The sequence below is a fragment of the Myxocyprinus asiaticus genome, chromosome 25 (assembly GCF_019703515.2).
Source record: "Myxocyprinus asiaticus isolate MX2 ecotype Aquarium Trade chromosome 25, UBuf_Myxa_2, whole genome shotgun sequence".
Lineage (NCBI taxonomy): Eukaryota > Metazoa > Chordata > Actinopteri > Cypriniformes > Catostomidae > Myxocyprinus > Myxocyprinus asiaticus.
In genome coordinates this window covers 18,837,834-18,850,879 of record NC_059368.1, presented here as the reverse complement: position 1 = coordinate 18,850,879, position 13,046 = coordinate 18,837,834, and the positions used below count along the sequence as shown (strand labels likewise).

Sequence of the window (13,046 nt, the reverse complement as noted above, 5' to 3'; positions counted from 1 at the left end):
AATGGGGTGCGTGGTAAGTTGAGTGTGGATCGCGGAGAGTAGCATGAGCCTCCACATGCTGTGAGTCTCCGCGGTGTCATGCACAATGAGCCACGTGATAAGATGTGCGGATTGACTGTCTCAGAAGCGGAGGCATACATTTACAAGTAGGCTATGTGATTTTTTTTTTTTCGTATCAGTGAAAATTATATATAATCATACATATATTCCATATTCCATGTATGTATTTTACATACATTACCATTTATCTTCGACCCTTTTTCACATTTCCGGGTTTAGAATGCGGAAGTAAACCATTTCAGGGAAAACTTCTATAGCAGTGAATGGGAGACCACAGCAAATATCATTTTTGCTTACCCGTTTGCATAAACAGCAAAAGAAAAAATCCACAATTACATTTCCATGACTTTCCACAAGTGTAACAAAATAGAGAGCGCTGGATTACGACAGCCAGAAGACAGAAGATGCCGAGTTTTTACACTCCGGTCAAGCCAGTCGCGGTTCAGAATTTCACTATCAAATCAGCCGCGACTAAAATCTTGATGTGCGCCTATTGCGATAATTACGGTAATTTGCGGGAGGACCAGAAAGACGTGCTTTCTGACTCCTGTTCACTGAATAGGATAGTGAACCTTACTATTATAAACAAATAAATAAAATTAAAAAAAAACCTTTAATAGGTGTTGGTGTTCATTAATATATTTTATTTAGCCTATTGAAAGGTGTATGGTTTTGAAGACTTTTGAATAGGGCAGGTGTATGCTTTATAACCGCAGTTTACTGAATTAACATTAGATAATATTATAAATTAAACATTTCTACCAAGGATCTCTCATTGTAAATGTCATTAATATGTACCTTGTAATAAACTTTGAATTGTAGAGTCCTGTAGAAAAATCGAATAATCTTTATATAAAAGATAGAAGGTAAATTCAAATTAGTATGAATGTGCATTTTTTTTGTATGGGACCTCCAGCACTGTCTGAACCCTCAATATGTGTCATTTTAGAGTAAAATGCGTCCAAAGTCACCAAAATGCGCAGACATTGTGATTTTTCTCAAATTTACAAACCTTTAGAAAGGTGAATTCAAATAAGCAGAAAAAATGAAGGCCCATTTCTTGCAAGGGACCTCCCATACTATATAACCTCTCAATATGAAGCACATTTACTGTGGCACATTGGAGTAAAATGCGTCCAAAGTCAGCAAAACGTGCAGTCATTGTGATTTTTCCTGAACTCAGAGACCTCTAAATAGGGGAATTCAAATAAGTAGAAAAACTGAAGGCCCATTTCTTGCAAGGGACCTCCCACACTGTCTGAACCCTCAATAAGAAGCATATTTACTGTGTCATTTTTACTTATGTAACCTTTCTGGCTGTATAAAAATAAATAAAACTGTCGAAGGAGCATTTACAACTATGCTCTTACATCCAACTAGACCCATACTTGCAAACAAACAAACAACTGCACACATTTTTATATACAATCATCATTACAGCAAGCTCAGACACCTATGCATTTCAAGCCGCAAGAGTAGTTTGTAGAACAATTTGACCATCATTTCACTCCAAAATGAAACCGTAAATATGCTTCATATTAAGAGTTTAGATAGTGTGGGAGGTCCCTTGCAAGAAATGGGCCTTCAGTTTTTCTACTTATTTGAATTAATCTTTCTACAGGTCTAAAGTTGAGAAAAATACAGATGTTTTTGAGCCTTGTATTGAATTTGTACACATTTTTCTTCAAATTGCCACAGTAAATATGCTTCCTATTGAGAGTTTAGATAGTGTGGGTGGTCCCTTGCAAGAAAAGGGCCTTCATTTGTTCCTACTTTTTTTTTTTTTTTTTTTTGTTAAATCACCTTTATACAGGTCTCTGACCTCTATTATGTTTTTGTTTACTACATCCATCTTAGTCCAAAGTGATAAAGTAAATAGGCTTTTTATTAAAGCTTTTGACAGTGTGGGAGATCCTTTGCAAGAAGTGTTCATCTTATCTATCTGTAACGTTTGGAAGGAAATCACAAGAGCTGGATCTAGATGCAGCTAAAATTCAATAGAAAATAAAGCAAAGTACAAAAACACGGTAAACATTGGAACAAGGCAGAACTAGGAACAAAAAAAAATAAATAAAACAAACGTTATATCCACGATGGGAACCAATACATGAACAGGAGAAAACACAACAACTGACAAAGACTGAACAGAAATCAGGGCATTATATACACAAGGACTAAGGAGGGAATGGAACACAGGTGAGAACAATTGGGAACAGCTGACAGAGATGAGGGCAGTGCATTTTGGGAAGTGTAGTCCAGGGAAAACAGAAGACAGAGGATAAACACAAGGCAACACAACAGTGAATCATGACACTATCTATCTATCTATCTATCTATCTATCTATCTATCTATCTATCTATCTATCCACCTTTTATATAAAGATTATTTGAATTTTCCACAGGACTCTACAATTCAAAGTTTATTACAAGGTACATATTAATGACATTTACAATGAGAGATCCTTGGTAGAAATGTTTAATTTATAATATTATCTAATGTTAATTCAGTAAACTGCGGTTATAAAGCATACACCTGCCCTATTCAAAAGTCTTCAAAACCATACACCTTTCAATAGGCTAAATAAAATATATTAATGAACACCAACACCTAATAAACGCTTTTTTGTTTGTTTGTTATTAAAGTAAGATTCGCTATCCAATTCAGTGAACAGGAGTCAGAAAGCACCCCAGATTGTAATCGCGGCTGGCTTGACCAGAGTAAATTACTCGTCATTCCCATTGCAGCTGTGGTAACTTGTATTTTGAAACGAATTCATGATTATTTAACACAAAGCATAATGTTATAAATGTACACTTAATAAAAAAGTTTGCTAGATTTACTCTGCTAAATTAGGCGGAAGTGCGTTATCTAAATCTGTGAAAAAGGTCAAATTTTTGATTTTTTGGGAAAAATTATTGTGCTCCGAACACTACGCAGCAGTTTCACATAGGGCTGTTCGATTCCATACATTTGGGAATCGACTCCGATTCTCCGATTCCTGGTTTTGGAATCATTAGAATCGATTCCAAGAGTCGATTCCAGACCCATTTAATAGATTCTTTTTCGATTCCGAAAAAAACGGGAGTCAAAGTTAAAACTCATAATAAACAGCTCACTGCAAAGCGTTCTTTACACTGTTTATAATAGCATGAATGACATTTACTATTAATAGCTCCATTCTAAAATTAAATCAGGGCATGTATGCACATACCAAAGCGCGATGCTTCAATCAGATCAATTTGAGGGAAGTTTGAGTAGATGCGCCTGTATTTCCAAGAACTACCGAAAATAATCTTAAAAGCACCATTGAAATTGTCTGTTACCACTTATGAGTTCTTGTTTAGAAGAAGGTTTATAATAGAATGTACAGTAATTGTCCACTACCTTTTGTACACTGAATAAAATGTCGAAATATTACATTTCAGTTTTATTAAAAAATCCACATTGTTGTACTGGTTTATACAATATATATATATATATATATATATATATATATATATATATATATATATATATATATATATATATATTAACGTGTATTTAACATTTTTGTTTTTATATAATTTTAATGTAAAAATTGTGTAAAACGTAGGCTAATAAAAAATAAAAATATGCAAAAGGTTTTAAACAAGTAAAAATGTCGAGAACGAGTAGAGAGGTGTTAGATTCTCGCTTTAATAAGTGCAGCACAGTGATCATTTAAACTTTAACATTTAACTGGGAAGCTGACTCAACTCTGCCATCTTCTTATTGCAGACTTGTGTTGTAACATCGGGGTTATTACTGTATGCCAATTTACTGTCACAAATTTGGCATGTTACTTGATTATTAGTTTAATCCAAAGTAAAATACCGGCAGACTATCCAAATCTGGAAAGCAGATGTGTTGAAGGGCTTGTGGGATTACTTCATACAGATGAACAAACGGAGCGGATTTGACTCAGAGTCAGATTGATGATCGTTAAGATGCAGTCATTTTATAATCATTTTGTAAACTGTATTAGTGCTGTTAGGTTTCTAAAATGTGTAGTAGATCAGTGGTCGATTAAATATATCAACCGGTTTCCCCGGAGGGAATCGACTCCAGCTTCGGAGTCGATTCCAATGTTTCGAATCAATTCTCAATTCCCAACGTCTCAGAGTCGAGGAATCGATTCCCAGGCCAGCCTTTAGTTTCACAAACAGGCAACATGTTTTTGGCGCTGAAGGACGTGCTGATCCTAAGAAACACTCTCGCAAAAATGCACTACAGTTCGGACGTCATCCTTCGCCTTTCGCCCAGTTCCAGATGTTCTTTTGAAAACCCTGTGCACGTGACCGTGAGTGGTTTAAATCCACAACAACACGTTGAATTGCGTTCTAAAATGACAGACGACAAAGGAGTCGTTTTCAAGGCTTCGGCCATTTACAGGGCAGACGACAGTGGCCAAGTAGACCTCAACTGTCATTCCTCCCTTGGTGGCAGCTATACTGGAATTGAACCAGCAGGCTTGTTCTGGGCATTGAAAGCCGAAGTCCTAAGCAGCAAGTTTGTAAAAAAGGATGTGACACGACCTTCTCTCGTTGACATTGAAGTTTTGAGCAATGATAAAGTTATCGCCAAAGTGACAAACGAGAGACATTGCATGGCTGACGGTGTCCGGAGAGTTCCTGTAGCCGAAGGAAGAATCAGAGGAACTCTTTTTCTGCCTCCTGGTCAGTTAGTTATTTTGGTAGTATTACAAACTGTCTTGATCTAAGATTGTGTAGTATTTGTGTTAATGCGAATGTTTTGTGACTTTTAATACAGCCAGTTCAGTGTTATTCAGCAGGCTATGCTGTTCTTAAAGTTTGAAGTGTAGATTGACTCTTTGCAGGACGAGAGTGTATTTTAAACGAATAACAAATTAAGGCACACCGAGAGGCCAGTGTTGGGTCCAAGTCTGTTTCTCCGTAGCCCCGCCCCCGCCCTGACGGCGAAGGAAGCGCGCGAAAAAGCTCGCCCCCGAGATGCTGTGCTCGTACCACTGAGGTACTACGGAGAGCGCTAAGGCTCAAAACCAGAGTTTTGAACGAGTTTTATCTGTAGAACGTTGTATTCTAGAAGTGAAAGTCAGATTCATGACTGTCTAATTATTTTTTGAAAATGGGGTAACAGAACCTATGTTTGTTGATGTCTTTATGAACACAACCACCTGCTGTTATTTCTATCAATATATAATATTATATTTGTGAGAGTTTTCATTTTGAATGTTGTAGACTTTTGGAATAAATGTGTGCTCACTCACATAACTGTGATTTTATAGGCTAAATATGTGACCGTTCTCACAAGGCACAATACCTGGACTTATTGATCATATTCAATCACGCAATTGCGTGATTTGGCCACAGGAGAGCTCCACTGTCCACTTTTGTTCAGATGTTTAGAGTAAACTAAATCTTATGGTTTTCTGCCCCAACAAGTACACTTTCACCACAATTTACTGAGAAAAGGTCAAAACAAATTGTAGATAAATAAAATAACATCACACAAGTTTTTAGGTTTTATCTTTGTCTTAAAACCACCCCCATTATAGCAGGGGGAACGCATCCTGACAGATTGGAATGTTACTGTCAGATACTGGTCCCCCTGTGTTCAATAAGAAAGAAAGCTCACACAAGTATTACATGGAATACTTTAATACCATTAAAAAAAAAAAAAAACTGTGTATACTTACCTTTTAGAATATACAATACAGTTCACTTTAGTTGAAACCAGCACGGTAGCAGCTTGCCTTGCTGTCTAAATGTTTTTCACAAAAGATATAGATGGTGATAATTTATTATATACAGGTGCATCTCAATAAATTAGAATGTCGTGGAAAAGTTCATTTATTTCAGTAATTCAACTCAAATTGTGAAACTCGTGTATTAAATAAATTCAATGCACACAGACTGAAGTAGTTTAAGTCTTTGGTTCTTTTAATTGTGATGATTTTGGCTCACATTTAACAAAAACCCACCAATTCACTATCTCAAAAAATTAGAATACATCATAAGACCAATAAAAAAAACATTTTTAGTGAATTGTTGGCCTTCTGGAAAGTATGTTCATTTACTGTATATGTACTCAATACTTGGTAGGGGCTCCTTTTGCTTTAATTACTGCCTCAATTCGGCGTGGCATGGAGGTGATCAGTTTGTGGCACTGCTGAGGTGGTATGGAAGCCCAGGTTTCTTTGACAGTGGCCTTCAGCTCATCTGCATTTTTTGGTCTCTTGTTTCTCATTTTCCTCTTGACAATACCCCATAGATTCTCTATGGGGTTCAGGTCTGGTGAGTTTGCTTGCCAGTCAAGCACACCAACACCATGGTCATTTAACCAACTTTTGGTGCTTTTGGCAGTGTGGGCAGGTGCCAAATCCTGCTGGAAAATGAAATCAGCATCTTTAAAAAGCTGGTCAGCAGAAGGAAGCATGAAGTGCTCCAAAATTTCTTGGTGAACGGGTGCAGTGACTTTGGTTTTCAAAAAACACAATGGACCAACACCAGCAGATGACATTGCACCCCAAATCATCACAAACTGTGGAAACTTAACACTGGACTTCAAGCAACTTGGGCTATGAGCTTCTCCACCCTTCCTCCAGACTCTAGGACCTTGGTTTCCAAATGAAATACAAAACTTGCTCTCATCTGAAAAGAGGACTTTGGACCACTGGGCAACAGTCCAGTTCTTCTTCTCCTTAGCCCAGGTAAGATGCCTCTGACGTTGTCTGTGGTTCAGGAGTGGCTTAACAAGAGGAATACGACAACTGTAGCCAAATTCCTTGACATGTCTGTGTCTTGATGCCTTGACCCCAGCCTCAGTCCATTCCTTGTGAAGTTCACCCAAATTCTTGAATCGATTTTGCTTGACAATCATAAGGCTGCGGTTCTCTCGGTTAGTTGTGCATCTTTTTCTTCCACACTTTTTCCTTCCACTCAACTTTCTGTTAACATGCTTGGATACAGCACTCTGTGAACAGCCAGCTTCTTTGGCAATGAATGTTTGTGGCTTACCCTCCTTGTGAAGGGTGTCAATGATTGTCTTCTGGACAACTGTCAGATCAGCAGTCTTCCCCATGATTGTGTAGCCTAGTGAACCAAACTGAGAGACCATTTTGAAGGCTCAGGATATCTTTGCAGGTGTTTTGAGTTGATTAGCTGATTGGCACATCACCATATTCTAATTTTTTGAGATAGTGAATTGGTGGGTTTTTGTTAAATGTGAGCCAAAATCATCACAATTAAAAGAACCAAAGACTTAAACTACTTCAGTCTGTGTGCATTGAATTTATTTAATACACGAGTTTCACAATTTGAGTTGAATTACTGAAATAAATGAACTTTTCCACGACATTCTAATTTATTGAGATGCACCTGTATCACTACAAATTTCAGTAAATACAAAACTGGGGGGGGGGGGGTGGTTTTAAGACAAGGATAAAACCTAAAAACTTGTGTGATGTTATTTTTTTTTTTTTTGTCTACAATTTGTTTTGACCTTTTCTCAGTAAATTGTGGTGAAAGTGTACTTTTTGGGGCAGAAAACCGTCAGATTTAGTTTACTCTAAACAGCTGAACTAAACTGGACAACGGAGCTCTCTTGTGGCCAAATCACGCAATTGCATAAAAAAAAAAAAAAAAAAAAAAAAAAAAAAAGCTGGGCTAAGGGGAAAAAAGGAGAAATACGATCAATATGTCCAGGTATTGTGCCTTGTGAGAACGGTCGCATATTTAGCCTATAAAATCACAGTTATGTGAGTGAGCACACATTTATTTCAAAAGTCTACAACATTCAAAATGAAAACTTTCGCAATTATTTATTAATAGAAATAACAGCAGGTGGTTGTGTTCATAAAGACATCAACAAACATAGGTTCTGTTACCCCATTTTCAAAAAATAACTAGACAGTCATGAAATTTGCCTTTCACTTCTAGAATACAACATTCTACAGATAAAACTCGTTCAAAACTCTCGTTTTGAGCCTTAGCGCTCTCCGTAGTACTTCAGTGGTACGAACACAGCATCTCGGGGGCGAGCTTTTTGAGAACGTGCGCTTCCTTCGCCGTTAGGACGGGAGCGGGGCTACGGGGAAACAGACTTCGACACAACACCGGCAGTTGTTGCTTAGGAACGCCTCTTTGTGGTGAAAATGGGAAGTGAAGTCTCAAACTGTTGTTCACAAATTCATACTCAGCCCAAAGGCCAGATTCATTCAGTTAAGCATGTCAAAGCCCAAATGTAGTGGTCTTAGTGCTGCTGACATAATATTTTCAGGTACAGGCCCATTTCCTGGGATTTTGGATACATATGTATTTAAAGGAGGTCCTTTTGAGTTGAGAGCAGCTCTGATGGCAAAGAAAGGGTTTGTGGTGCTTGCCTTGGCTTTCCATGGTTACCAAGACTTACCCAAAAAAGCTGAAAAATTTGATCTTGAGTACTTTGAAGAGGGTATAACATTCCTACGGCAACAGCCTGAGGTTAGTATATACAATCCTCCTTGATTTTTCTTATAATCTTTGTGTAATATTATTGTAAAGCTAATTAAAATAGGGAATCTTGAATAGTGACACAAAACAGGGCAGAGTCTCCCAAAACTATCACAAATTATTGTATCTCTTTCTTTTTATTTAAAGGTCAAAGGTCAAAAAATTGGCCTACTGTCCATATCAAAGAGTGGAGATCTCGCTTTGTCAATGGCATCCTTCCTGCCTGGTATATCGGCTACTGTTTGTATCAATGGATGCAATGCCAATACTTTGGTCCCTCTCCAGTACAAAGACATCTGCCTTCCACCCCTTTTGTTCAATCCCAAGAGAGTAAAAATGACACCATTAGGCTTTTTAGATGTTGGGGATGTTATGCATGACCCTATGTCCAAAGAAGGCCTTCCTAGTGTCATTCCTATTGAGCGTGCCACTTGTAGCTTCATGTTTATAATGTCAGAAGCTGACAGGAATTGGCGAAGTGCCTATTATGCCAAACTAGCATGCAACAGACTCCAAGAACATGGCAAAAATAACTACGAGCTGGTGAGGTATGAAAAGGCGGGTCACTTTATTGAGGTGCCTTATATGCCTTTTTGTCTAGCTGATTTCCATGCTGCAGCAGGACATGTGGTTTTCTTTGGCGGGGAGCCCAAGGCCCATGCAGAGGCACAGTTGGATGCATGGGCGAAGATTCAGATTTTCTTCAAAAAACACTTAGTTGGTGCTGATCACAGCTGCACATCTATGCTTTGACAAAGGGGGCACATACATTACATACACTAAAAAAAATTAACTTTCACTATTGTCAGTTTTACTAGAATTAATGTTACCAAGGGAACTTAAATTAACTTTTTCAAATTAAGTTGATACTTAATCAAATTGCATTGGGTCAACATGAATACTCTCTGTTTGGTGAACTGAAATGGGGCAGAGGATTTCTAGTTTTTGTTGCATGCTGTGTATGGGACTCAACAGGGAGAGTAAATGTTAAAATTAAGTGTTATTTTTATGTCTTTGTGCATAAAAGACACGAAGATGAATGTAAAGTGGTGATGTGTTAGTATTTAATGTTTTGTTATGAGATTTAGAAGAACTTCTGTTATTTTGTAGTTTTGTGTACTGTAAATTTGTTTTTAATGCTAATTCTAAGCAGTTATTATCGTTTGTATTAGTCTTTGATTTGTGTTATTTGAATATATATATATATATATATATATATATATATATATATATATATATATATATATCTCAGTGTTAGTGGATGGTATACTGATCAATATACATGACTATAGGAATTTCGCATGCTATAAAACTAAAAAATGACCTTCTGACAGGACTGCTGAATATTGTTCAAACACTTTGTTATACTGATTTATTCATTTTATTCGTTCTGATTTTTTTTTGTTTTTTTGTTGAGAAAATCAATATTGTCACATCTGTTCCAGATTGTAATGCTAATTGCATAATAAAAGCAGTTTCAAAAGTTTATTGGAATAAAGCTACCATAATTCCACAAGAGCACCAATATGTGAAATCATCTCGCATGATGAATAGATCTGAATGCTGAGAATATTTTTTTTCCCTAATTTATAAACTTGTTTCTTTTTATGATGAAAATTGATGTGATTCTCTCTTTGTGAACCCTCAGAAGTACTTGTTGCAGATCTTGTGGAGAGCATTTTGGCAAAGACACACTCCAGAGGGCCATTTCATTTAACCTGGACTACTTAAAGGAGGCTCTTAAGTGTTTGTGTTGATTAAAAAATGTATTTATACAGGAACTGTTGCAATAGCTATTTGTACATGCCATTCCCATGAATTGATGAGGGGTGAATTCAGAAGTGAATCTCAGAATGAGCAGGCCCACGTAGATTAAGAAATATGGATTATTTATGGGGAACTGCAAAGATCTAGGCCTGTCAGAATGTCTAATAGGGTTAGTTTTTAGTCTTTTTTTTTTTTTTCAGTAGACCATCACCAAATTTTATTGTCTGTTTAGTTTAGAGAGGTTTCCCCTACTGCATACATTCCATGCCTCTTTAACATTATATCAAAACATCACCCATCTCATCCAAGGTGTCATATTGTATGATACTTAATAATATAAACACTTGCCTAAACCAATATAAATCTGTACAGCTTAGCAGAAATGGAACATGTACCTACAAAGCATGTATATTCATGAAATGTTCTCAAACACCAATGACAACAATCAAACACCAAAAATCTAATTATGGTAATGAACAGATGAGGATTGGTTGCAAGCTCTTTCAATTCTCTCACTATTTTCTATTTGGACAAAAGCATTTGTTAAGCACTACAGAGCTCTCTTGCTGATTCATAAACTCTGTTCCCTTATTAGATACAGTATTTTACATGTCTAAAAATAGTCTCTGGACAATGCTCTTCCCTTGTCAGGATTTATTAACATGTTGAAAGTCCCTTTGTGTCTGGATAGCAGATGTTATCTATAGTGCCAAGAATAATATCGCAGTCTCCTTCAAATCAACATCATTGTTAGGGTAAATAAAGAATTAAATCAGAATTTGAGTATAAAATCAGGTTTGATTCAGATTTACATGGAATTAGGAGAAAATTTGTCTTAGCATACGTGTGAAGAATGTAAAGTATCACAATTATGTGCCATATAATTGGAATTGAGTTTGCAACTAGGATAGATTAGCTATGATCTTATAAACTGCTAAAATGCATATGCCCCTGTCATTGTTTTGGTTCATTGTACTGTACTGTGACTTGACATCAGTTTGTTGCTCAACTGTTTTCAATCTATACATGTCTGGGTAAAATTATGTTCAATATTAATTCAAATTAATTACTTTAAATAGTACATGTCCTTATATGGGTCATGAACATGAGGAAGGGCATTTTCCTTGATCTTTTCACGTTAAAGTTCATAGTACTATGAAAATATACACCGATTAGCCACAACATTATAACCACCTGCCTAATATTGTGTAGGTTCTAGAGACTGTTGTGCGTGAAAATCCCAGGAGATCAGCAGTTACAGAAATACTCAAACCAGCCCGTCTGGCACCAACAAACATGCCACGCTCCGAATCACTGAGATCAAATTTTTTCCCCATTCTGATGGTTGATGTGAATTAACTGAAGCTCCTGACCCGTATCTGCTGATTTTATGCACTGCACTGCTGCCACACAATTGGCTGATTAGATACTTGCATGGATGATTGTTGGTGCCAGACGTGCGGGTTGGCACTGTTTTGGCGGCACGAGGGGGACCTACACAATATTAGGCAGGTGGTTTTAATGTTGTGGCTGATCGGTGTATTGTAAATTTCGGAACTCAAAACTTCCTCCTCACTGCAAAAAGACCATTTGTTGACACCAAGCTGCCAAAGCGACTCCTTCTTTACTTCCTCCACATTTTGATGTAACACTGTGGTTGACAATTGCATCTGAAACAACACATCTACTATTTTACCCTATTACTTCTGTGGCCCCGCTCAGTCGCTGTGAGCTGGCAAGGAGAGAGCAGGTCAGTCAAGAGCAGAGAGCCAATCATAACAGTGGGTGTTTACTGTCATGTCTTAAAGGAGAAGCAGCTCCAAAACCAAGTGTTGGTTTTGGTGTGAAATGAGTATGAAAAATGATCATGTTATCTGGTCCATCTTTAGGCCCTGCGCTTCGGGGGACCCGCAGCGATCGCAAACTCGAACCACCCCCCCTCCCCCGGCGATCGCTACCGAAGGGGGACTTCCAAAGAAGGCGATCGCTACCGCAGGGATCCCGGAACGCGATCGCTAACACGTCAGACGGGAAAAGACCCCACGCATGTGACATGGCCATAGGCTCCGCCCTTTACTTGAGAAGTCCCTGCATGTTATACAAATATATGACTTTTTTTTTTTTGTGCAAAAAGCTTTACTAAAATTATAAGTAAACCTAAAGGAACAAATTCAAATAATAAAAAAGGCATGTCATGACCCCTTTAAAATGAACATTTTAAAATGAATCATTTTCACAGCTGACTGCATCACAAGGCTGGACTACATGTGCATGATCCTATTTGCTAGCTTTTGAATACATCACCTTGTTGAAGTACCCTCAGAACAATTCTGTTAAAAGGAAAGGTTTAAGTGATTTATTTGTTTGAGGTTTAAGCTTTAAACAACACACTTGTAGCAGTAGAAACTAGGAATCAATGAACAATCTTGCATTTGTTTGGCGTTCACAATTAATTTAGCTGTATATTTCATGCAGGCTTTAGAAATTCCTCATGGGATGCCTAAAATGTTCCTCTAGCCACAAAGAATACTGGCCTTCTTAGTTCGAAACGGGGAAACAAAAGCAGAACATAAACAAATGGAATGCACGTCTGTGAAACGTTTTGTTACGAGTATTTTGTTAATAACTGAACAGACGAGCCTTTATTCATGTTAAGTCGTACAACCCAAAGCGCGTGTTTACAACAGTCACTCGCCAAATACAGGCTCAATCCAAATCTCTCGTACAAA

The 13,046-nt window shown here is 37.4% G+C and overlaps 1 protein-coding gene across 1 annotated transcript; it reads left to right on the top strand.

The window, feature by feature from the left end:
* Window positions 1-4,219: 4,219 nt before the first annotated feature.
* On the top strand, window positions 4,220-10,036 carry LOC127416403 (acyl-coenzyme A thioesterase 1-like). The gene is made up of 3 exons (XM_051655747.1): window positions 4,220-4,755; window positions 8,339-8,541; window positions 8,698-10,036. The coding sequence occupies exons 1-3, from the start codon at window positions 4,251-4,253 to the stop codon at window positions 9,301-9,303; spliced, it is 1,314 nt and encodes a 437-aa protein (XP_051511707.1). The 5' UTR covers window positions 4,220-4,250; the 3' UTR covers window positions 9,304-10,036.
* The last annotated feature ends 3,010 nt before the right edge of the window (window positions 10,037-13,046 follow it).

Coding starts and splice junctions, on each gene's coding strand:
- LOC127416403 (XM_051655747.1), top strand. CDS start 4,251: ATGTTTTTGGCGCTGAAGGACGTGCTGATCCTAAGAAACACTCTCGCA. Junction 4,756..8,338: donor AACTCTTTTTCTGCCTCCTG/GTCAGTTAGTTA, acceptor TAATATTTTCAG/GTACAGGCCCATTTCCTGGG. Junction 8,542..8,697: donor TCCTACGGCAACAGCCTGAG/GTTAGTATATAC, acceptor TTTTATTTAAAG/GTCAAAGGTCAAAAAATTGG.